This window comes from Ruditapes philippinarum, unplaced genomic scaffold, assembly GCF_026571515.1.
Source record: "Ruditapes philippinarum isolate M1 unplaced genomic scaffold, ASM2657151v2 ctg4005_1_1_1_1, whole genome shotgun sequence".
NCBI classification, from domain to species: domain Eukaryota; kingdom Metazoa; phylum Mollusca; class Bivalvia; order Venerida; family Veneridae; genus Ruditapes; species Ruditapes philippinarum.
The window spans coordinates 121,768-147,132 of NW_026860280.1; the positions used below are offsets into that span (position 1 = coordinate 121,768).

Here is a 25,365-nt window from a genome sequence, read left to right on the forward strand (position 1 = left end):
TGAAGAGTAATTTTCAGTGAGGAGACAGGGCGTGGGTTTGAAGCACAGAACGGGGAATATTTCTTTTCCAAGTTTTGTCCTTTTTGATTAATCAGATCATGACTTTCTTTCTTGAATTATATCTTTAATTTGTAATTATAAATACTTGAAGTTTTTTGTATAATTTTTACTGTGAAATGTGTGAAATTAGATAAAATGATATAATTTAAAATCAGCGATTTTCTTTTTATTTTTCAAAAATGTTAAGAATAGTTTCTAGATATCCATTATTAAAAATTTGTTTATGCCTCAGTGACATTTAAAAAATCTGACGGGGTTTCTTATCCCACCACTTCTTATTTGATGTCGAATAACAGGTACACATGTCTCAATAATAAAAAAATCTGTTCATAAACAATGTACATTGATTTAATTGTAGTTATTTAAAGATAATAGTTCTTTGTTATCACTTTTCATGTAAGGAAAATATGAAATAAGTGAAAATTTTCTATAGATGATGAAAACAAAATTGTTGTTGTTGTATAAAACCGATACAAAAAATGAACTTTCAAATGTTTTAAACAAGATACATGTAGTAAACTTTTATATTTTTTTAAGTATTTATACCCAGAATAAAGTAAAGTTTAATAATATAATGTTTTAAACGCCATTTGAATAAGAACCAATTATACATCTAATACCTTAACAAATATTTTCCCCAATTTTCTCATAAAAATACGATATTTTAGATTTAACGAAAATTATATATCTCTTTGTTTTTTTACAGAAGATATAGTATTCACAGTTTCCACCCCAGACGAAGGACTCGAGTTAAACTCAATGAGATTCACGAGTACAATAACGAACAAAGGAAGTGGGTACGACACAACGACCGGAAACTTTACGTGTACTGTCCATGGACTTTATTTCTTTAGTTTACATCTGGTTAAGAAACGGGGATTCTCTACCAACGAAATCGGTTGCTATATTTCTGTTAATGGCACGAACGTAGCAAGGGCATTTTTCGAACCGTACGAGGAGGTTGGTTTTTCTGGCACGCATGATGAACTAGGAAGCTATGGTATTTCCACGTCTATGTTTGTAGAACTTGAGATGAACGATATTTTGCTGGTCAACGGCTGCGTCGGGATGGAAAATTCGTATTGATCCAGAAGATCAGCTCCTGACATTTTTGAACCTTAGTCATCATTCAACGGCCTTTTGATAAGACCTTATATTTAAAGGCAAGCTCGTTTTCGTGAAGTGCAATTTTATTGTCAGAAAAATGTAAATAATGTTAGACCTGCGGATTACAAGTTCCGAAGAAACAGGGAATCGAATAGTTAAAATGTACACGTATATATTATAGCTGTAAATGTAAAACTATATATAACATATACTATTACCCCCCCCCCCCCACACACACACCAAAAAAGGGGGCAAAAGAGATATAGAAAATGGTTTCCGTCCGTGTATGCGTCCGTTCGTCACAATTTTGTTATTTTCTTTAACCTTTATACACTGAGAGTGCACATTTGTAAAAAGTTCAGTGTGCAAGCACAATATCTTATGGTTATTCCCCTATTTCAGATTAACTTGAAAAAATAAATAAATAAAAAATATATAAATTACATAAACATTACTAGTTATGCTTACCTTCTATTCCTTGCTTTACTCTTTTCACACTTACTTGTTCTTGGAAACTGTATTTAATATGATCATTAGCATACTGTTTCTTAAATGGATTTCTTCTTACCAAATAAAGGCGGGTGTTTTAATGTGTTGTCTGCCAGAACTTTTCTATGATAATCTTATTTATTCAAATATAAATACACAAACATGTTCCTGTAATATACATACATATAGGATATCACATGAGTTGCTTTAAAATAAAGTTTCATTAAACTTTAGCGGTCTTTTTACTCGTAACATTTTCTTAAGTTTTATTTTATTTCACAGTAAATAAACGATCACTTTATCACATGACTTATTGTGCTTGTGTTCCGGATTTCCACCCATATGTATCTCTGTACGAAGTTTTAAATTATACATTCATGATTCAATCCTTGTTAAGTTATGCCCCTGACAAAAATAACTCAAATTCTGCAAAAAAAATTCTATAAAGCTTCTGCAAAGTGTGATGGACGGACGCCGGACGGACGGACAACGCCAAACCATATCACCGCATTTGGCGGATGAAAATAGGATGGATGATCAACCTAACCAGTTAAACACCGTGCATATCTGAATAAACAATGGTTAGCATTCAATACGAAATTAAAAGATAAACAAATTTAATTCTGCCAAGGTTTTAGATATGAATAACTTTGCTGCCAACATAGTTTTTCACAGGGTCATGGATATTTCGAGATCAAATTCATGGCACAGATAAAATAATTTCTTCGTGAATGAATCTGAGATATTCCTACGGAGGGCTGGTAAAATATAGAAATATAATTCCAAAGTGCATTGTTCTAAAATAGGCACGTTTTTTGTGAGGTTTTAAAACATTCATAACAGCAATAATATAAATGTTTCATTTGGATATTTTTTTTAAACAAAATATTGCTTGAAGAAAAAAAATGTTGATAAGTGATTACGTATAAACATTAATTTTATATAATGAATATTAAGTAATAAAATTTTGTATCACGAATCTCATACTTGCCAATAACATCCCATATATATTTATTTCGTGGTTTGTTGTTATGACTGATACTAAATACTATAGAATTTTTAATTAATTTTGTAACAGACCTGCCATAGTCATTACAGACAAGTTCACTTGTCCAAATAATGTCCAAGTTAAATCTGTAAGTTGTAACAACCAAAAGCCTTTGATCAAGAAGGAAATTACCTTAGTCCTTATTTAGTTCTTATTTGCTTACTAGATAAACATAACTAAATATTTACGTTTTGTAACATCAGAATTACTCGAGTCTTTCTATCTGAGACATAATTGCGCAATTCATTTATTAATAAAACATCTTAAACCTCACTTGAATGAAAGAAACAATAAATGAGTGAGTTAATACGTGAAGTGAGTGATTGAGTGAGTGTGTGAGAGAGAGGGGTTTGGTGAGTGAGTGAGTGAGTGAATGAATGAATGAAGGAAAATAAGAAAGAAAGAAAGAAAGAAAGAAAGAAAGAAAGAAAAAAGGAAGGAATGAACGAACGAACGAACGAACGAAATAAATTGAGTAATCACTATGAACAGCCCATAATATGTATAGGAAAACAACTTCTCAAATATAATGCTATCTAATCAAAATGTACGTGCAAGTTTATGAGAAGAAGAACTGCAATAGATAAGATATAACTTAAAAGAAAAACGATTTGTAACGGCTGAATATTTACTTACATACGGCCACTGGTGTAACACGCAAAATATGTTGTCAAAATATTTCTCCGTCGTGATACTATGCCTGACCGTCGTCAACGGAAATCTTGTAGAGCACGGAGAGCCGAAATGTTTATCGAAATTTGACTATGATGAGAAAATGTTAATGAAACAATTAAGACTGGAGTACAAAGTTCAGAAATTTGAAGATTTTATTAATGAAATAAAGGCAAAGGAGGAAAAGGAAAAAGAGGAGCGCGTTAAATTACTTGCTGCAGAGTTAGGGAAATTCAAACAAGAGAACGCGGAAGAGATTGCGAGACAGAAAAATGTGACGTCAGTAATGCTCAAAGATTTGGCGAATTCTAAGATTGAGTTAGAAAAAAAGATGAAAGAGAAATCAGAACCTAAGAAAGGTCAGTTAACATAAATGTTTAAAGAAATCTTAATCGTATTTTCTTGTCATTGTGTAAGTAATTTCATATTTGCAATGCTAGAATTTCTTTATCCTTGATTGTCTAAAAGATCGCCTACTTTCCTGAAGCAGTGTTTTCAATTTTTTTTTCGTAAAATTAATGGAGAAAAAATAACATTTTTTTTAAAAATAGAATTCATATAAGATATCTCTTAGCCTATGTAAGACTAAAACATATTTTTTTAAATTTCATTTTATGTGTCGTAGAGGTAGCAAAATGTAAACAAAGAATTGTTGTGACTTCCATACAACAAAATACTAATTCATTATAATTATACCAATTGCCCACAGAACTAAAGATGCAATTTCTGATAGTTCTTGTATACAGCATATAAGTATGCTTTTGCAAATTGTAACACGATACCAAAAGTAAACAGTTCTTAAGATATAAAAATTCAAAGGGATTCAAACCTACAATATGTAAATGGTTTGTCAACGACCTTAACCACTCGGCCACGGACGCCGCTTATGCAGTTACATGTATTTTTTATAGAAATAATGATTTGAAAACAAAAACAAAAAAACAACAACAAAAAAACAACAACAAAAAAACAACAACTTTTCAGGAAATCAGTCTGAAAAAAAGATCGGAAACAAATCACAAAACTTTACAAATACATGTAGTTTGTTTATGTTTCAGAGGAAGTCGTGGTATTCACCGTCTCTACACCTGCGAAGGGTACTAGTGCAAACTCTATGACTTTCACCCAGATCATTACAAACGAAGGTAATGGGTTTGATACATCGACTGGCACGTTTACATGCCCTGTTAGCGGGCTCTACTACTTTTCCTTACACATCATGAAAAAGAGGTCTTCCAGTACGGACGCTGCCGGATGTTCCATTTATCTGAACGGAACCGGTAAGGTGAGAGCTTTTGTAGATCCACAGGACGGGTCCAATGGTGCGGACAACGGAAGTTGTCGAACTCTGTGTACCTCATTCTGAAGGTTGGAGATGTGGTGACCATAGAGGGCTGTACAAGTCGGTCGTCAGACGATGTCGAATCCCAAACCTCGTTCAGTGGTTATTTAGAAGAAAGAATTTGAAAGAAAATCATAAACTTTTATTACTGTAATCACTGTAAGCTTTTTTAAAGCAGGACGTCTTCATGTTAATTTTGTGTTTTTTTTTTTTCAAGTTGGTGAATATTGCCAAGCGAATAAATGAAGGGACTTAATATACCCCGAGGCACTAACCATGTGCTGCAATCAACAAAAATATAATGCAAAAATAGTGAGATATAATATTTGCAGATAAAAAACATTGTTTAAATAACTGGTGTCATAAGTTGTGCCAATCGTGTACCGTGCCACATGGATTGCAATAAATTTTACATTTTCTTTTGTGTTTAAGCTCATCTGCAGGAGTACAGATATATTAAGACATTTAGTGAAATAATGCTGCCAGTTAGACGTTTAGTGAAATAATGCTGCCAGTTAGACATTTAGTGAAATAATGCTGCCAGTTAGACATTTAGTGAAATAATGCTGCCAGTTAGACATTTAGTGAAATAATGCTGCCATTTAGACATTTAGTGAAATAATGCTGCCAGTTAGACATTTAGTGAAATAATGCTGCCAGTTAGACATTTAGTGAAATAATGCTCCCAGTTAGACATTTAGTGAAATAGTACTCCCAGTTAGACATTTAGTGAAATAATGCTCACATACATTTAGTGGAATAATGCTCACAGTTAGACATTTAGTGAAATAATGCTCACATACATTTAGTGAAATCATGCTGCCAGTTAGACATTTAGTAAATTAATGCTCCCAGTAAGACATTTAGTGAAATAATGCTCACAGTTAGACATTTAGTGAAATAATGCTCACATACATGTAGTGGAATAATGCTCCCAGTTAGACATTTAGTGGAATAATGAAAGATGAAGACTTCATAATGGAGGAAGTTTTAAGTTGGTGGTGATTACCATTGATTACAGGCATATATTGGATTCTTAGTTATAATATATGGTTTAATCATTATATTTGCAGGTTTACAGAACAGTTTTTCATAAACATTTGGATGAAGGATAAAAAAACACTTAAAAAAATGTATATTATTTTATTAAAATAAAAGTATTCTAATAATGGAATGGTTTCAATGTTTTCATGACAAATTCAAATTTAACTGAAAAAAACTTCATATCCTCGATGCATGTATGTGGTCGCATGGTCGAAATTCTCATTCGTTTTCAATTGTGTGCCGGTGCAGAATCTTCTGGCGCAAAATCGTAAAACCGTAATAAGTTGTTATAAAAATCACTTTGTGACTTCTTTTCAGAAATTTTAAAATTATTATTAGGATTTATTCACCTTTAAAAAATAACCTTATTTGGGTTTCCATTCTCCTAAATAGGACAGATAAAAAAAACTTGTGTGTTAACTTAATAGGAATTTTTACTCATACTTAACCCATTACTTCATGAGCATTTTGTGAAAAATGGCTGTTTTCATTGAAAAGTCTCCCGTTACAAGTTCAAATTGCTATAATACTATAAAAACTGCTTCAACACTAATCAAACTTGGCACAAATGTTGACTGGACCATTGCCCTTGCAACAACATGCTCAGGCTTAAATTTTCATGGCAACGAGGGGATATCTCAAAATTGCCAAAAATCACTATTTTGCGTTGAGTTTTTCCATCATATTTGATTTTCAAAGTGCTGCAACTTCTCAATGGATTGAGATAGAGTCAAATGCTTGTCAGCGTTGGTTACACGTTACCTTATGATCAATCTGGTGTCATTTATAGCCTCTCACAAGTCCAAAATTTTCTTGGCGTTGAGGGGGACTCCGCCCCACTTCAAATCCCCCAAACAGAAGGGGACACATCCCCCTTCTGGCTACCCCCTGATGTATCTTTTGGTTGGGGGGCCGCGCCGAAAAAGTGGTCACTTTTTTAACAACATTTCTCAAACAAAAACAAGTGTTGGGTGCCTAAATAAAGCATTTTTTCACCATTTGAGACAACAAAAGGGGGGGGGGGGGTGAAAAAGGCGTTAAAAGGCGTGTATATGACGTAATGGATTAAATAACAACTTAGTAACTATTAATAAGAATTAGATTTAAAAGTCTAATTAAAAGAAATAAAAGCATTATTACAAGTTAAGAAATATAATATTAATTACATTCTCGACTCTACATACATTATGACGACTCTACATACATGGTGACGACTCTTAATACATTGTGACGACTCTACATTAATGGTGACGATTATACATCCAGGGTGACGACTCTTCATACATGGTTACGACTCTGCATACATGATAACGACTCTACATACATGTAGGCGACTCTACATACATGGTGACGACTTTATATACATGGTGACGACTCTACATACTGATAACGACTCGACATACATGATAACGACTCTACATACATGGTGACGACTCTACTGATGTGGTTACGACTCTACATACATGGTGACGACTCTACATACATTATGACGACTCTACATACATGGTAACGACTCTACATACATGGTGACGACTCTACATACATGGTAACGACTCTACATACATGGTGACGACTCTACATGTATGTAAAGTCTCTACATACTTGGTGACGACTCTATATACATGATAACGACTCGACATACATGATAACGACTCTACATACATGGTGACGACTCTACTTACGTGGATACGACTGTACATACATGATTACGACTCTACATACATGTAGGCGACTCTACATACATGATATCGACTCTACATACATGGTGGTGACTCTACATACATGGTGACGACTCTACATACATGGTGACGACTCTACATACATTGTGACGACTCTACATACATGATAACGACTCTGCATTCATGGTGACGACTATACAAACATGATAAGGACTCGACATACATGGTCAGGACTCCAAAAAGCTCAGTAATCATCATCATGATGAATTGGATCTTTGCAATATACTTTATACTATTTCAAATTCATATTTACATAAGTTTGTTTCCTTTCATTTCATGCAAATAAACATAAACAATTTAGCATGCATAAACTATCAGTCTATAATTAAACATATGGTATAAAGATTACAAATATTTGTTTAGAGATTACCTTTATTGTATTGTGTCAATAAGGGGATTAACTTCGTTTTAATCAAATGCACAACAAAAGTAACCTTATTGATTTACAATGTACTTATAATAACGTCCTTTAACGATACGTTATGCCCACATTTTTTTAAGAAACAAAACAAAAACATCCTGCTAGAGTGAGGAACGATGGGAGAACCGGTATGTCCCCATCGTGGACAGTGATACATTTAACACTTTTAATTTGTTTAGAACAAAATTGTCTAACCTGAGGAGTGATATTTTGCTGTAATCTAACTAGTTCAAAGATAAGGAGGAGAAAGCAGCGACAGCAACAACAAACCCCTCCCCCCACCCCCCCAAAAAAAAAAACAAAACAAAAAAAAAAGAACAATCAATGCTATAGAAAAGAGATATCATATTTGGCAACTGCCTCTTCAAGAAGGAATCTGCAAAAAACCTGATTTGAAATACTAAAAGTAGGAAATAATCTGATGAAAAGCTGTTATTGCTTGTATGCACTTTAAAGATAGCAACAGTTTATAGACTCGAGAGCTTGCCAGGTAGTATGAATCGTTGTGGTTAACACGTTTCATGCTTTAATAGTTTGTAAACGTGATTTTATACATGTAAGAAAATGTGTTAACTACTTGAATATGACTAGAAATGCGCGTAATTAAGGGAGGTAAATCTGCAGCGCATATTTTCAATAGACCGCTGTAATAAGGTGAGAGGAGTTGCCCTCCTTACAAGTTAAATTTTATTAATAATTTTGGCTATTCATGTTTTGTTATCTATAGATTATAGTCTATGATAAATAAATAAAACAATGAAAGACGGTTCGGGGGAAAGAAAGAAGGAAATAAGGAACGAATGCACTGACAGACGGACTGAGGGAAGAAATGAATGAAGAAAAGAAGGGCGGGCTTGCGAACGAACGTACAAACGAACGAACGAACGAAGGACCAAACAAACAAAAAATCTTGATGAAGAGATACAATTTCAAACGCCATGCGATTTTCATACATAGTTTGTTAACATCATCTTCTATAAAAAAAAGCCATCAATGTTTCTTTCGAACTATGTAAAACGTATTCAAGACCTATCGAACTTGGATGCAATGATAAGGATAAATTTGAAAGGCAAGAAAATGACATAATATACAAAGCATCACTTTTTACAATGTGTCAGGCATTTCATTCTCCTAGGGAAATCACGTCTTTTACACATAAAAAAGGTCGGATTAGGGACCATTTCTCACAATGTTAGTCTATAGGACAATCAAAAACGTTAGTCAGACCTGGAGTTAAGGCAAACATACGAAGTGGTTTTATTATAATCAACAAGATTAAAGTACAGATGTAAATTACAGGTGTAAAAGTAAAAGACAAAATAACTTTACACATTACAATAATTGTTTCAAATTTTTCTTTTCATAGTTTACACAAAAAATAATAAATAACCGACCCCAAGGAAATTTCTATAAATAGCCATTATTATTCGTCGGTAACGTCCAGTTGGTAAAAAAATTGGGACGGTCTTTTTTGTTTTAGATACAGTAGCTGTTTTTTTTCTTTTCTCTTAAACATTAATTTTGCAATTATCAATTATTGTTCAGTCACAGTGATAAAAAAAATAAAAAAGTAAAAATAATATTAAAAAAAAAATAAATAAATGTGTATATTTTAAAATATAAAGCGTATACAGTGAAAAATGATATAATATTATTTCACTTTTATTATATAATTTATAATGCCGATTTGCCAATAAATGAAATGAATATTATAAATTAAATAATAAAAAATGGTTAAGTGTGACTATAATAATAATAAGGTACAATACAAACTGTTAAATCAGCTTAATGGATTATAATGTAATGCAAACACTGACCCGTCATGTTTAAACATGTTGTATAAAATCGAACTATAGGCTATTGATAGGTATTTAGTACCTTAAAACTATCACAAATAAATACACCTTTAAATAAATATTAAATACTGAGGTAACATAATTTTATCCAGGATATAAAATGTCACATTGCGAATAATTTGCAATAATTGTAAGTTAAAACGTTTTAGGTGTCTACTGTTTATTAACAACTTTGCTTTGCACATGTACTTTTATCATACTGTTTTATGCTTATAATAATGTTGTTAGATTGTGTAAATTTATCACGTTCAAAACATACAATGAAATATTATTAAACTGAATATTTCTACATGTATAATGCTAGTTCCGTTTAAGTTGAATTAGTGATATATTTCGAAAGCTTGTTTTATGGTGATAGACCAATAATTAACAAGGACGTTTTTTATACAATTTAAAAACGACCTATTTTATTAAACGACTGCCTCCCTTTTCCGAAATGAACGTTACCGATACATTCTGAACAACATTTATAGAAATGTCAGTTGGTCACGTGGTGTATTGATAACTTTATCATAGTAAAATATTAAACTGAACACAATTATGGCAAAATGCCAAGTTATTTTGTTTTTTACCTAGCCAATGACCATTTACAATTAGATTTAAAGGTTTTAAGACATATTTTCATTATAGAATGTATATGGTCTATAGAGGAAACACGTAACGTTTTGATTAAAGTCCAAACTGTTAAATGTTAAAACATGTATTATTCTGTTGTATTAAATAAACTACTACTGGCGGCATGGCCGAGTGGTTAATGATTCGGACTAGTAATCTAGATCTAAAGTTCGCCAGCCGCATGGGTTCAAACCCTGACAGGGACAAGTCGTTGTTTCCTTGAGCAACAAACTTAGCACATATTGCACAGTACTGGTTGATTCTAGAAAGGTATTTGAAAAATGTGTTTTTAAGCTAATAGCTTCCAACACAATCGAACTAAGTAAATTCTGTAGAAACCAAATAAACTACTTAAAACGACTGTGACAAAACTAGGTTACTTGAAATATGCACGTGGCTTGCAAGTACTCCCTAGTATTCAATGTAAAACAATTACGTAAAACTATAATATTAACCTGGTGTATACACACATGCAATTGATTAATACCTAAAGAAATAAATATTTTGCAAAATGCGAATCAGATCTTTTTTAAAGGTTTATGTTCCCATTTCTCTCCTTTTTCATTTTTATCTCGCATTTATAATTCATATATCTTAGTCCAAATGTATATAAAGGGTGTTAATAAACTGTTACATTTATTCATTCATTCAGAGTTCAAAGATGCAGAGCAACGATACTGTCAAATTCAAGAACACATTGAGTCGAACAAAGTGGGAATTTTAGAAATGCTAACGCCTATAGTACAAAACTTCAACCTGCGAATATTTGACTACTTGACTCAGGCTATATTCCTGACAGGCATGACAGGCATTGCGAGTGTAGGAATAATATTTGCTATTCCATATCTGTATAGTAACTATAATGACAATGTTATTTTGTGCTTACGATTATTTGGAGTTTTCATAGATTTTCAATTAACTGTGAATTGGTTGTGTGTAAAATACGTTAATACAAGTTATAAGCCGTCACGTGACGGTATAATTCCGGACGGGATATCAATTGGACAGAAAATATGCCACACTGTTGACAATAACCATAATGACAGCAACATGCGATCCCGAAAAGACGCTACATCACTCAACATGGAAATTAATGACTCACAAGACAGCTTTATGTATGTCGCCAGTAAAGTACCCAGAACCCACACGGAGCCACCCAATACCAATATTTCTCGTGGGCCCCGTGTTTACAGTGTACATGTAACAGACCCCGCCTACCAAGATGTCACCATTGTCCAATATGTGACAAGTGTGTAATGAAGCGAGACCACCACTGTTATTTTACCGGGGGGTGTCTTGGGGGTAGGGATCTCAGACATTATACCGTATTCGTATTTTGGCCTCTCATGGGCGCTTTATTTGCAAGCGAACACTGTCTGCCATTTTATTATTACGATATTCTTCCATACACTAGTTACTTTGACTTGATTTTCCCAATAGCAATAACTCGTGCAGTATTCGGATACATTGATTGGATATATGCAGGTTGCATAGTGCTCGGATGGCTACTGTTACTGTTTTTACTTATTGCCAACACATATCTGAAAATAATAACTGCCGATATAAGCACGAGTAAAACTTCCTTTGAAATGGATTTTGACATTTATATTACAGATACAAAGGGAAAAAAATAATGTCAGTGTTCGGACCCCATTGGAAACTTAACTTTTTGTTTCCTCTTCATTTCATTTATGAACCAGTGGATGATACTGTAAGGTGGCCAACAATAAAAGCTTGATCTTGATCATCAAACTTCAGGTTGGGTGATCACTTGACACATGTTTTCTGTAACATTGGGTCACCGCAAATGGCCACACTCGAAGGTATTTGCTAATTTCTGGTTACATCTTTCAATATTTGAATAATAAACATACGAGTATACCATGTTCTACACAAATATTTGCCGATTCCAATTGCCGATTTTTTTAGCTATTATACTTTTCTCGACATGCCTGAAGAAATTGTGACCACAATGTTACCATATAATTTCGTAAAAATATTACGTATACTGCAAAGAAATATGACTGAAATCATAGCGGAAAAAGGTCTACAATGGAAAGTTTGGAATCGGCAAACACTTGCTTGGTGCATGACACATTTTATTTATTCAATTATAATTGAAAACTATAACGAAAAATTAGCGAAAAAAACTTTAATGTCTTTGGTGCAGCTATTAGAGGTGACCAAAAGTTATCGTAAACTAAAATCACGTGATCAACCACCCGGTGATTTTATGTAAAGAATTATTTGGAAGTACAAATGTATATTTTGATGTGCATTGATCGAGTTATAGATTACATTGTAAAAAGCTATCAGAACTAATTCATAAAATCATTATGGTATATCTATTTTACGGTTTGTCGAATGCCAAATAAGTTAGAAAATATAAACAACCATCACTGTTTTCCTACATATCTGAGGCATCTGAACAGTTAACAAAGGAAAATAATCGAAACTTATATAAATTTTTTATACCATACCGTAATAGAGTAATAAATTCTAGGTGAATGCTGCTTTACCTTTACTCTAAATGTTAGTGGGCGTCAGTGGTTCGAGGTTCGACAGTGACTTTGGATTTTTTCTTGTGAGCTAGCTAGTTTACGGAACGTCTTTGGCTTTACTCAGGTGTCCGTTCGTGCCTAAATTAATGCAATGAATGCACGGAAGAGCACTTGGGGCCAATTTTGCTAAAATTCGCCATGCACTGTATTGTTGCCACCTAAAACCCAAAACCATTACAAAATAAAAATCCACAAATCCGTATATATATACTTGTACGTCCTCTTAACGCACAAAGTAAACTCAGAATTAAGTGCACGGACATGCTATTTTTGTTAAATATTAGTGATACGGATAAACATTTCCCAGTCGATTATGAAAAATCTGCTAGCGTTACTGATTGAAAGTGTTTGTCACATAGACTCACCAAGATATTTATGTTATCTAGCGTCAATGTAGTAAACTACAGGAATTTCAGTAGAATTATGTCAAAAATAATTTAGAAATTTTATAAAGTTTCAAGCCGTGGAGAAATTTGCCTATTTGACAGTGAATTAATTTGTATAGAACCAGTCTATCAATTTCACGAGCAGTGACTTAAGTGTTTAAGGTGTCTGCTTGTCAACCTAGGAATCATTGGTTCGAGTATAACTCGGTTCATATGGTGACCAACTTCATATGGTTCATCTGTTTAAAAGAGGTGCTTGTAAAATAATAGTTTATGTTAACAAAAAAAATATATATATGAAAAAAATACTGTTTAAATTTTTGAAAATGACGTCCTGATCATTCTAACCGATGCACATGTCGGTGAACCATATGAAGTTGTTCCTCTATGAATGATTATGTGAAAGTAATTCTAATATATATCATTAAATTCTAGCCCGGAATCAGTTGCAAGAACAAGCTCTCCTTGATCTGGTGTCTTATATTATATCACAATGAAGAACACATTGAATGAATTGCTCAAATCATTGGCATGTTTCATACATCTTCAACAGATTGAAATTAAGTATAGATTTATCTCCCTTTCACCATCGTCATTCTCAAATTATCCTAACACCGGAACTGTTATTACGTCCCTTTAACTGCTGCTTTTTTTAAACATAGGTCATTCGAGTGGAGACATTGCATTGGTCAGTAAACTAAGAAAAAATGCTCTGTATATATCTTTTATTCCTCCATTGAATGAAGAGCAAAACAAGAATACTTAAATATTAAACATATATACAAATTTACGACAATTCAACAAAGATAATAAAATATTTTGCCAACAAACTAGTTAAATATAAATAACGCTGTAGTAATTTTTTGAAACCACAAACAATTTTCTGTCGACAATCTAATACCGTATTTGCTATTTGCTTTTACAATCAAAAGTACCATACTTACAGTCATTTAGGTATTTTATATGTACATTCCTGGAATATATTTTAAACCGCAATTTGCATTTTTCCCATTTCAAGCATGAAGGTATCTCATGGACCAGTATAATTAATGATGGAACTTTAAAATTAAATTGTATCAAGCTATATCTGAAAAAAAAAAACAACATTTTTATACACATTAAAAAACCGTAAATGTTGTTTTCATCACATTATGGCCGTTTCTTGAAAGATTTGTTGCATTTAATGTCTAAAAATACATACATGTATGATATTACGTATAAGTTAATAAACTTCTTGTTCTAAATGACCACTGAATGACGTATATTCTTCTACGCGGTCGGATATACCCTTGTTGCAACTATCTAACGTCACCACATCTCCAACTTTCAATTTTAAATACACGGATGTCGAAGCTCCGTAACTTCCGTTGTCTGCACCATTTGACCCGTCCTGTGGATTTGTGTAAGCTGCCAATGTATTTGATCCGTTCAGATAAATGCCACATCCGGCAAAGCTGACACTGGGTGACCGTTTTTTAATGATGTGTAAGGAAAAGTAGTAGAGCCCGCTAACAGGACATGTAAACTTGCCAGTCAATGTATCAAACGCGTTCCCTTCGTTTGTAATGACCATTGAAAAAGACATAGAGTCTGATGTAGCACCCGCCTTAGGTGACATTACTGTGAAAGCCACAACTTTCCCTAAAAACGACAGAATGGTTAGATTAAAGGTTTAAAAACTGATAAAAAGATACCTTTAGATCTATGTTTTCTTTTAACATAAATTATTTAAAAGCTTCATATTTTATTAATATATAATTATGTAGTTCTAATAATGTTAAAGGCATGTCATTTTTGCATGACGTTAAATATTGATCTAGTTTTATGTATTCTGTTGATGATTAAAAAGTAATTTTATCTAAAATATTTGTTTTTTATCATAACGGTGCCTTTACCACGTGACTTTTATAATCTGCATGTGTTCTAAAGACGGTTCAGGTAGTAATTTCTTTTTAAAAATAAAATGTTATTTTTAGGGAAAAATAAGCCATATGTAATTTAGTGTAATGACATGTTTGAACATTTAGAAAATAACGCGGCTTTAATTAATGGAAGAATGTCATTTCTTCTCAAGAAACATCCTATGTAGGGTTTAATAATAAGAATATGCGGACACTACAATTCATTCCATATGAGATAATGGTACATTAAGAAAGTCACGATGGAAAATACTACGTCTTTTATGTTGATTTTCTGCTACCAATATCACACGATATAGACACAGTGATCATAATTATTGATAAATTGTTCATAAAATTCGCATTTAGCCAAATAGGTAAACGTTACATCTCAAGAGGCAGTATACAGTTTCATTTGGCAAATTCCGAATTTGTCATGTCAAATTTACACACGAGAGCAGACAGTTTTGAAATTGAAGTGGATATTGTAGCTTTATAATATTGAAAGTTTCAAAATGTCAAGTTTCCCTGGCTAGTACTGTGTATCAGTTATTTAGTCAAATTGATTTTAGTGGTGTAAGCAATACATTTTGAGACCTGATGGATTCGAATCGAATATATATTACATGGAGCTACTGCGAAAATAAACTCGTCTATATCAAAGTATGAACTTCAAGAAGACTTAAAGTAGTGAAGGAAAAAGCTGACATACACCAAGTTGTCATGTTATTTTCAGATTGTATGATGATTGAGAAGGAAAATGCAATGCGGAATATAATATTTACACCAGCCTCAATGTTTCTGTAGGACTTCAATGATAAAATTGGCTGTATTTTTTTGTAATCATAATGTCTCGCAATAAAAACGGCTGTCAAAAATACTAGAAGTTAAGCATGTATTATTGATTATTTGCTGTGAAAATACTAGAAGTTAAGCACGTATTATTGATTATTTGCTGTGAGATACATATTTTTACGTTGAAAATGAACTTTTAGTCTTATTTTAGTCGTGTGGATACAGACATGTACGCAATTGTATTTGAGGTTTTTAAAAATCTGTTTTTGATTGTGACGCTTCAGTTGTTTGCGAGAAGCTTGAAAACTGTTTACTGCCTCCTCGTGTATAACATGCGGAAACATATTAGTGTGTTAAAGATCCTGTAACACAATTATTTCATGGTTTTATTTCATAAATATGATGCTCAAATTAAGATTTGTCAATATTGTAAGTTCCAATAAGCATTATTTATAAAGATATTACCCAATTTAACATTTCATGTAAATAAAGGGAGGTAATTAGAAATTTATTTTCTATAAATTCTAAGTCAAATTTTGCAATAAGAAATGAATGCCTGTAATTTATTGATTAAATAAAATGTGCACAAATATTTGCAGTAAACATTTTACATAATATTATTCTTCTATGCTTGAAAATTGTTTTATTTGCATAAATATGTACATATATAATTTTTTGCTAGTGTGGTATTCACACAGTAAAACTATCAATCACAAAACATACAGGATCTTTAAATATTCACAATTTTACGGTAACCTTTCTTTGGCAATTGATATTACTCATGTACAGAAAAAGAAAATATTACATAGTTAGCTCGTAAAATGAACACATGCGTTAAATCAAAGTTTTAACATTAATCTTCTTCACAATATTGTTGACGCTATGTTTTTTCTTTTATTAAAAAGAAAAAAAAAATATAAAAATGTTATTTTACAGCATGTGCTTAAGTAGGGCTTGCTACGTTATTAAGACAATATCACTTCTTTACAATACCAAAATAAGATGACATGCATTTTTGTATTTTTTAGGAGTGAAACTGACCTTTCATTTTCTCATTTATCTGTTTATGGACGTTTTCAAGCTCCATCTTAGAATTCTCAACATTTTCGAGCATTTCTGACGTAACAATTTTCTGTCGTTCAACTTCTTCCGAATTCTCTTGTTTATATTTCTCTAACTCTGCTGCAAACAACTTAGAACGTTCTTCTTTTTCATTTTCTTCTCGCGCCTTTAATCTGTTTATAAAATCCTCAAATTTCTGAACTTTGTCTTCGAATCTTAATTGTTTCATTAACATTTTCTCGTCATAGTCAAACCTCGAAAAACATTTAGGTTCTCCAGGTTCTCCGTTGACAACGGAAAAACACAGTATCACGACGGAATAATATTTCAACAACATATTTACTTGTTACACCAGTGGAAAGATCCTTGCATGCACTTGTTTAATAGTAATATCGCATCAAGTGACTACTACCCTTATGTTTGCTCGCTGATATAGTTACGAGAAAATAAATAGAATGAAATATTTTCTTCTAAGATTGTAATGGGCTGTTCATGATGTTAGCGAGACATTGAAAATATGTCAAAGTTTTTTGTTTTTGCAAACACAAGTGCGCTCCAAACCAATGCTTCTAATAAGAAAATAATGAAATGCATGGCTCTGCTTAATAAACCTGGATTCCGGTTTTGTATGATCGCGTACATTACTTCCTTCCTTCCGTTTTTCCTCCCTTCCTTCCTTCCTTCTGTCCGCCCTTCTTCCTTCCTTTCCATCCCTCCTTCTTGCTTCCTTGCTTGCTTGCTTCTTTGCTTCTTTCCTTATCTGCTTGCTTGCTTCCTTCCTTGCTTGCTTTCTTCCTTCCTTCCTTCAATGTTGTCCAGCAAGGAGATAATAAATCAGTGTCCTATGGAAGAATTGTCTCATAAGTCCAAAAATTTTATATTACCCGTCACTGCATATTATATGACTCGTCTATGTCAATGGTGTACAGTCAGACCCGTTTACCCATGCATTGGACATTTGTCTTATGGAGATGACTCATCTTTATTTATTGTTAAAATACGTTGCTGATATTTGCCTAAATTATGCTTAACTATAAAATCTTAATAAAATGCAAATTACGTGAATAAATATTTTCATAATATAAATAACAATTATTTTATATTTCAAAAGTATACATTTAAAATGACCCCCTTCTCCAAAATTACAAGAATTGTGTGTAGACGACTATATTGATTGGTATCACATTGTCAGCATTGTAATTTGTTCAGCAGAAAATAAGTCGTACGGCATTTTATTATAAACTCATATTTTTTTCCTAAATTTCACGCAAATCTTGAAGTGCATATACGCTTCAACGGATATAAAATTCAGTATTATGTATATGACAAATACGGTACCGTATATGGAAGTGTCGGACTATTTTTGACGTTGATTCTGATCTTAGCTGCGTATAACGTAGCATTTGGCAACGGGAACCAAAATTATTAAAGGCATGGCCGGTTTTGCAAATTACGTGTTCATTAATTTATTTCATGACACTTATAATTTATTTTCTGAAATTACTTATAAAAGTGAAGTATATTGAAAATCATTTTTCGCTTAAAACAAATAGGTATATAATGAAAGGATAACTATGTTGCAGTAGCTTTCTGAGACTATGTATTTATCTACTCGCAACGGTCTCGCAAAATACAAAGACTCAGAAAACTACTACAACATTATTTTCCGTACATATTATAAATTTAAAGTTATTTTATCTTTTTTATCATTCAAGCCTGCTAAGAGTTTGTATTTGTAAGAATAACGAGCCTAATGGAAATTCTAAATGTGAGAGTTACTTGGTTTGCTTCTGATTTTATGAGAGCCTCAAACGTTTGCCTATGATTTAACAGGTCTGGAATTCGAATCACATTTCAGGCAAGCGAAAAAAGGTGTCCTTTCCTCGTGATATGAACATTTTTCTCAAAAGATAAGGCGAGATATTCAAAGATAAAAAGTATGGTTGTGTTAAAAAACAACCAGCAACAAATATTCATAAATGAAAGTGTATTGCAAGTAAGAAACTTTTCACCAACCCTCCCAATTTCAGTTTCATTTTCGATTTTTTTTCTTATATCATTGTGCCAACAGTTTTAATGAGTTCATTGCAGATGTTAAATTGTTAACTAGGCACAAGTGTTGTTTACCGATGAATGACGTAAAAAAACGAGTGAGATAATCCAGTTGCCTTTCACAATGTACAACCGGTGGCACTAAAATAAACTTTCACCATTTTGAATATTGTTTAAACAATAAGCAAAATGATTATGAAGAAAATGTAGAATGGATCTGTATGTAGCATACTAGTATTTTGTTCTTCTTCAGTTAAATATCAAGGAATTTATCATCTTAAAAAATCAAATGTTCAATTGATAAGTCGTACGGGGAGTCGATTTTGTTGAGATACATTCTGCTACATATTGTTTATTGTTTCTATGGTGACAGATATCACTCTGTTTTTGTTGTAACTGTATTGTAGTATGACTTGTTGGCAAACTTGTCCAGACCTGTCTAATGATTCATCAGTTTCGTTTTACATTAATTTTATTGTCTGTCATACTCAACACCTCATTGGAATATGACAAAGTTATTTAAACGGCCACAATTTGACAGCACACGTTTTGTGCACTAGAAAAATATTAGAAATACAGGACAGGCCTGTTTATTTAGAAACATCTACCAGTATTCCATTTTTCAAGAATAATAATCCCATTGGTTATTCTGTCAATTGTAACAAAATTGTAAAATAAATGATAATTTACACAAGAAAGGTAACTAAGTCTTGTGTTTTATTTTCGGATTCTTAGTGTTTTTGTTTTGTATTTTCCTCTTTATGTGTTGCAAATTCGTTAATTTGATTACCAACAAAACGTTCTCATTTGTAAACTTCCTTTTCAAACTTAAATTTGATTAAACTTTGTTTAAAAAGAAAATACACTTTAATATAAACATGTTCATAACAGTATACATTTCAATAAAATAAAATATTAGTTTAATGTTTAACTTAGAGCCATTTCTTAAATATTTTTTGGGAAGCATTTGTGAGAACTGTTTAACTCCAGAACTTCCATTTATCAAGACGTTTGTTTTAAACTTCTTTTTCAGTTAATTCAATCACTTTATCTTTAACTTCATTACTTTGACGTATTTTCAAGGCACTGGAGAGATACCAGTCTTAAATTACACACTTTTATAAACTGTTGAGAAGATAAAAAGTAATTTTCCTAATGCAATTTCTTTTTCCGAGTATTCAGTTCAGCTTTTCGCCTCATATGCTCTTCACCGACATGACCTGAACTTTCCTTTATGTAATGGAAGTAATTAATGAAAAACTTTCCTGGCAATTTTGTTAGAAATAAAACATGATGTGGCTATATTTTGGAGTAAACATGTTTATCTAAAAAGGATTTTCTTGTTACAAGTCTTACAAAAGATAACCTAATGTTAGCATGACGACTGTGTTTTTTCTTCTTTCATTTCACAAATCACTAGCTTAGTTTATGTATGTGAACATATATTTTAAATAGATATAAAAAGTTAATTGTTTTGAAAAGTTGTCACACATATTAACTAAACACACAATCATATAATATAAGAAGTAATACAAAAACTTTTTGGCATACTATTAAACCCGAATGCATTATCAATTAAAAAGTATTTTATGATGACATCAATAATATAAAGGCGCTAAGAGAATGTTTAATTAGGTATAGTAGTGAAAAATATTTTCATTTGTACTACATAAACTTAAAAAAATCACCATGTTATACAACGATTAGAAGTTGTCATCTTTCAACGCATATGCAAGAGAACATAAGTACAGAGAAGTAATCGAAATAGAAAGAAAGTTAAGGAAGAATAGGAGTTAACGGAAAAGTTGAATGTATCAACTTCAAACTTCAAATATATGTTTCTTATCTTCAACCACACCTTATGTGACAAGGTTCATAACTTTAGCACCCATATTTTTAGATTTATCCCCCATTGAACTTAGAAGTTTTCTTTAAAAATACTGTTTTTACTGTTACTTCTTTATTTCTGAAGGGAAAAACTTCATACTTCAAATATTATTTTTTACTGTTACTTATTTATTTCTTAAAGGATCAACTTCATACTTCAAATATATGTACCTTATCATTAACCACATGTTATCTGACAAGGTTCATAACTCTAGCGCCAATATTGCAAGAATTATCTCCCCATAAACTTAGGTTATTTTCTTGAAAAATGTTATGTTTTACTATAACTTTTTTAGTTTTAAAGCTATCTACCTCAAACTTCAAATACTTATTCCTTATCATCAATTACATTTTTTTGACAAGGTTCATAACTCTTGAAGTAATATCTACAGATTTATCTTTCTTTGAACTTAGGATTTTCTTTAAGAAATATTATAACTTTACTTTTTATGGAATCTACTTCAAACGTCAAATATATATTTCTTATCATTACACACATGTAATGTGACAAGGTTCATAACTCTAGTGTGACTATTTCCAGAATTATGTCTCTTGATCTTGGAATTTATGTTAACAATGTTTTTTTTTTACTATAACTTAATACACTATTATACATAATCGTTTTTTTCCATAGTTTTGTCTTCCTTACTGCGTCAAGTATTTTATTAGTTGAGCTTCGCTGTCTCCTGTGACAGCTCTTGTTCTGATTACAATACCCTAATATGCAGCTATCTATTAAGTTCTCTTAGTAAAAACAAGCGTTTGAAATTTTTAACACGTATGGCGGCCATTTAGATTTCCCCGCCATATTGGATTTTAAAAAATGGGTCCCACGCTCATTTTTCTATATATATCTAAGTTCATTTGTACCAAGTTTGGTGCTTTTCCCATTTTCTGAAGTATTTTTTTCACAAATTGACTGAACTATTAGGCATCTGAAAAGTTTACAAAGGAAAATAATCGAATGTTACATATAATTTTTATACCGTACTGTAATAGAGTTATCAATTCTAGCTGAATGCTGATTTTTCTTTTAAATAACTATAAATGTTAGTAGGCTTCAGTGGTTCGAGTTTCGACATTGACTTTGGATTCTTTCATGTGAGCTAGCTAGTTTACGGAACGTCTTTGGTTCTACTCAGGTGCCTATTCGTGCCTTGAATAATGCATAATAGAGCTGTTAAGGTCTTCTCCATAAGCAATGCTAGAAAGTCGCCATGTGTTGTTACGACGTAAAACCAGATCTAAAAAAATATCCACAAATCCGTAGACATGACACTTTATATACATATACTTGTACGCACCTTTTACATTCTATCTTAACGCCGAAAGTAAACTCAGAATTAAGTGCACGGACATGCAAATACTGCTTTTGTTATTTTTGTTAAGTTGAAATATCCTGTATGTTGTAAAAAATGTTGTTACGTAGTGGTGTTGGAAGTTTTCACCCCGGATCACGACAGTAAGCCGCATTAAATTCACCAGAGCACAGTTCAACCATCGCATCGTTCCTGGACAGGCTGTCCTACAGTTTACCAGTACTACTTATGATAACAAGAGGGCCATGATGACCCTATATAGCTAACCTGACCAACCGAACTCATCCGAACAATTACCTAGACAAGCATTCTGACTAAGTTTTATGACAGGTGAGTCAAAAATGTGACCACTAGAGTGTTAACAAGGATTATCAATATTTGAGCTGTGTGACCTAGATTTTAACCCTGGTGACCCATATTCGAACTTGACCTAGAAATCATCAAAACAAACTTTCAGACCAATTTCAAGGATACTTGGATCAAAACAGTAGCCACTAGATGTTAACAAGATTTTTCTATTTTTAGTTCATGTGACCTAGTTTTTCATCTGAGATGACCCATGTTCAAAGTTATCCGAGCAATTACCTAGACAAGCATCCTGACCAAGTTTAATGACAATTGAGTCAAAAATGTGACCACTAATTAAAAGTGTTCACAAGGTTTTTCCATATTTGGGCGGTGTGACCAAGTTTTTGACCCCAGGTGACCCTATTACCTAGAAATGATCAAAACAAACTTTCAGACAAATTTCCAGGATATTTGGATCAAAACAGTAGCCGCTAGAGTGTTAACAAGGTTTTTCTTTTTTTTAGCTCTTGTTACCTAGTTTTTCATCCGAGATGACCCATGTTCGAACTCATCCGAGCTACCACCTAGACAAGCACATTGACCAAGTTTGATGATATTTTAGTCAAAAATGTGACCGCTAGAGTGTAAACAAGGGTTTTTCTATTTTTAGCTCCGGTTACCTAGTTTTTCATTTGAGATGACCCATGTTCAAACACATTCCAGCTATCAACTAGACAAGCATCCTGACCAAGTTTGATGGTGATTGAGGCAAAACTGTGAACGCTAGAGTGTTAAGGTTTTTTTCTATTTCATGCTCCGGTGTCCTAGTTTTTCATCCGAGATGACCTATGTTCGAACTCATCCGAGCTATCAACTAGACAAGCATCCTGACCAAGTTTGATGATGATTGAAGCAAAAATGTGACCGCTAGGGTGTTAACAAGGTTTTTTCTATTTTTAGCTCATGTGACATAGTTTTTCATCCGAGATGACCCATGTTCGAACTCATCCGAGCTATGAACTAAATAAGCATCCTGACAAAGTTTGATGATTATTGAGGCAAAAATGTGACCGCTAGAGTGTTAACAAGGTTTTTCTACTTTTCGCTCCTGTGACCTAGTTTTTCATCCGAGATAACCCATGTATGAACTCCTCCGAGCTATTAACTAGAGAAGCATCCTGACAAAATTTATTGATGATTGAGGCAAAAATGTGACCGCTACAGTGTTAACGAACAAGTGTGAACGGACGACAGACGACGGACGACAGACGTTAGACGACGGACATTCAACGATCCTAAAAGCTCACCCTGAGCAAGCTCAGGTGAGCTAAAGAAACATAAAAATGTGTTACAGGATCTTTAAGTGATAAAGTTTTCCCAGTCGATTATTAAAAATTTGCTAGCGTTACTGATTGAAAGTGTTTGTCACATAGACTCACCACGATATCTATGTTAGCTATAATTATATAGTATATAGTAAACTACAAGAATTACAGTAGAATTATGTCAAACATAGTTTAGAAAGTTATCAAGTTTCAAGCCGTGGTGATATTCCTCTTTTTGACAGCTTTGCTCTTAGTCATTTAGTTTGTAGAATCAATTTCACGAGCAGTGACCGGAGAGTTTAAGGTGTCTGCTTTTCAACCTTGGCATCATTGGTTAGAGCTTTACTCGTTTCACACGGGGGAGCAACTTCATATGGTTCAACGAAATCTTCATCGGTTAAAAAGATGTGCTTTTAAATAGTTTGAATTAACAAAAAAAATCCTGAAAATGGCATCCATATGTTGGAGCTTAACAAACATATGTTTAACCGGAAAAAGACATATCATTCTGACCGATACACATTTTGGTGAACCATATAAGGCTGTTCCTCTATAATTACGTGAAAGTCATTCTTAATATATGCATCATAAATTTCTAGACATGGGATCAGTTTTAAGAATTGAGACTAGCTCTCCTTGGTCATGTGTATAATATTTTACCAAAATGAAGAACGCATTGAATGAATTGCTCAAATCATTGGTATGTTACATACATCTTTAACACATTGAAATTAAACACAATTATCCCCCTTTCACCGTTGTCAATCTCAAATTATTTTGACACCGGAACTATACTTAAGGACAATGAAAACGCACGCCCGCACTATATGCATTTTATTGCATGAAGACAAAACACTAACGACTCCATTAGATATATATCATAACTTTAATACAAAACGCAAACTTAACAACTGAAAATAATTCAAAATGTTTAAAATCAAATGTACAACAGTAAATCGAAGAACCTTAGGTGAAAATCCCCAAATCACACTTTTTCATCACAGTAATGCAAACTTAACAAAGGCAAAAAACCAGAATAAAAACCACAACAAAGTCACTCATAATAAATATCTATTCGTAATGTCACCGTCGGGATCTTTAGAAACGACAATATCCTCCATCAGCGTCTCTTACAGTTGACGTCGTCGCCTCGTAGACCTTATGATGCGGATAGTCGCCTGTGGAACCTGACGCCATTCAGACTGTAGTGTAGTGCGAAAACGCTGATGAAGCGGGGAAATTGTAGACCGATGGACACCAAAACGGTTGGCGCTTTGATAATACAAAATTTGATTATAAGATAGACCAGACTGAATCTGTCCTAAATCTACCCAGCGGTTAATTCTTTGTAGAATCATTGCATACAATTTGCTAGCAAGTATTCAGAAGTGTTTGAAAT

General features: G+C 32.7%; 2 protein-coding genes across 2 annotated transcripts; one reads left to right on the forward strand and one right to left on the reverse strand.

Annotated features, from left to right (window-relative positions):
• The first annotated feature begins 3,368 nt into the window (after positions 1-3,368).
• Positions 3,369-4,742, forward strand: LOC132759512 (uncharacterized). Its single transcript, XM_060751300.1, has 2 exons — positions 3,369-3,735; positions 4,435-4,742. Exons 1-2 carry the CDS (start codon positions 3,369-3,371, stop codon positions 4,740-4,742), a joined length of 675 nt encoding a protein of 224 aa, XP_060607283.1.
• A 9,308-nt stretch (positions 4,743-14,050) lies between these two features.
• LOC132759515 (heavy metal-binding protein HIP-like) lies at positions 14,051-17,523 on the reverse strand. The gene is made up of 2 exons (XM_060751304.1): positions 17,075-17,523; positions 14,051-14,981 (listed from the first exon to the last, which is right to left on the reverse strand). Exons 1-2 carry the CDS (start codon positions 17,430-17,432, stop codon positions 14,563-14,565), a joined length of 777 nt encoding a protein of 258 aa, XP_060607287.1. The 5' UTR covers positions 17,433-17,523; the 3' UTR covers positions 14,051-14,562.
• Positions 17,524-25,365: the final 7,842 nt, after the last annotated feature.

Coding starts and splice junctions, on each gene's coding strand:
- LOC132759512 (XM_060751300.1), top strand. CDS start 3,369: ATGTTGTCAAAATATTTCTCCGTCGTGATACTATGCCTGACCGTCGTC. Junction 3,736..4,434: donor GAAATCAGAACCTAAGAAAG/GTCAGTTAACAT, acceptor TTTATGTTTCAG/AGGAAGTCGTGGTATTCACC.
- LOC132759515 (XM_060751304.1), bottom strand. CDS start 17,432: ATGTTGTTGAAATATTATTCCGTCGTGATACTGTGTTTTTCCGTTGTC. Junction 14,982..17,074: donor GATAAATGAGAAAATGAAAG/GTCAGTTTCACT, acceptor TGTCGTTTTTAG/GGAAAGTTGTGGCTTTCACA.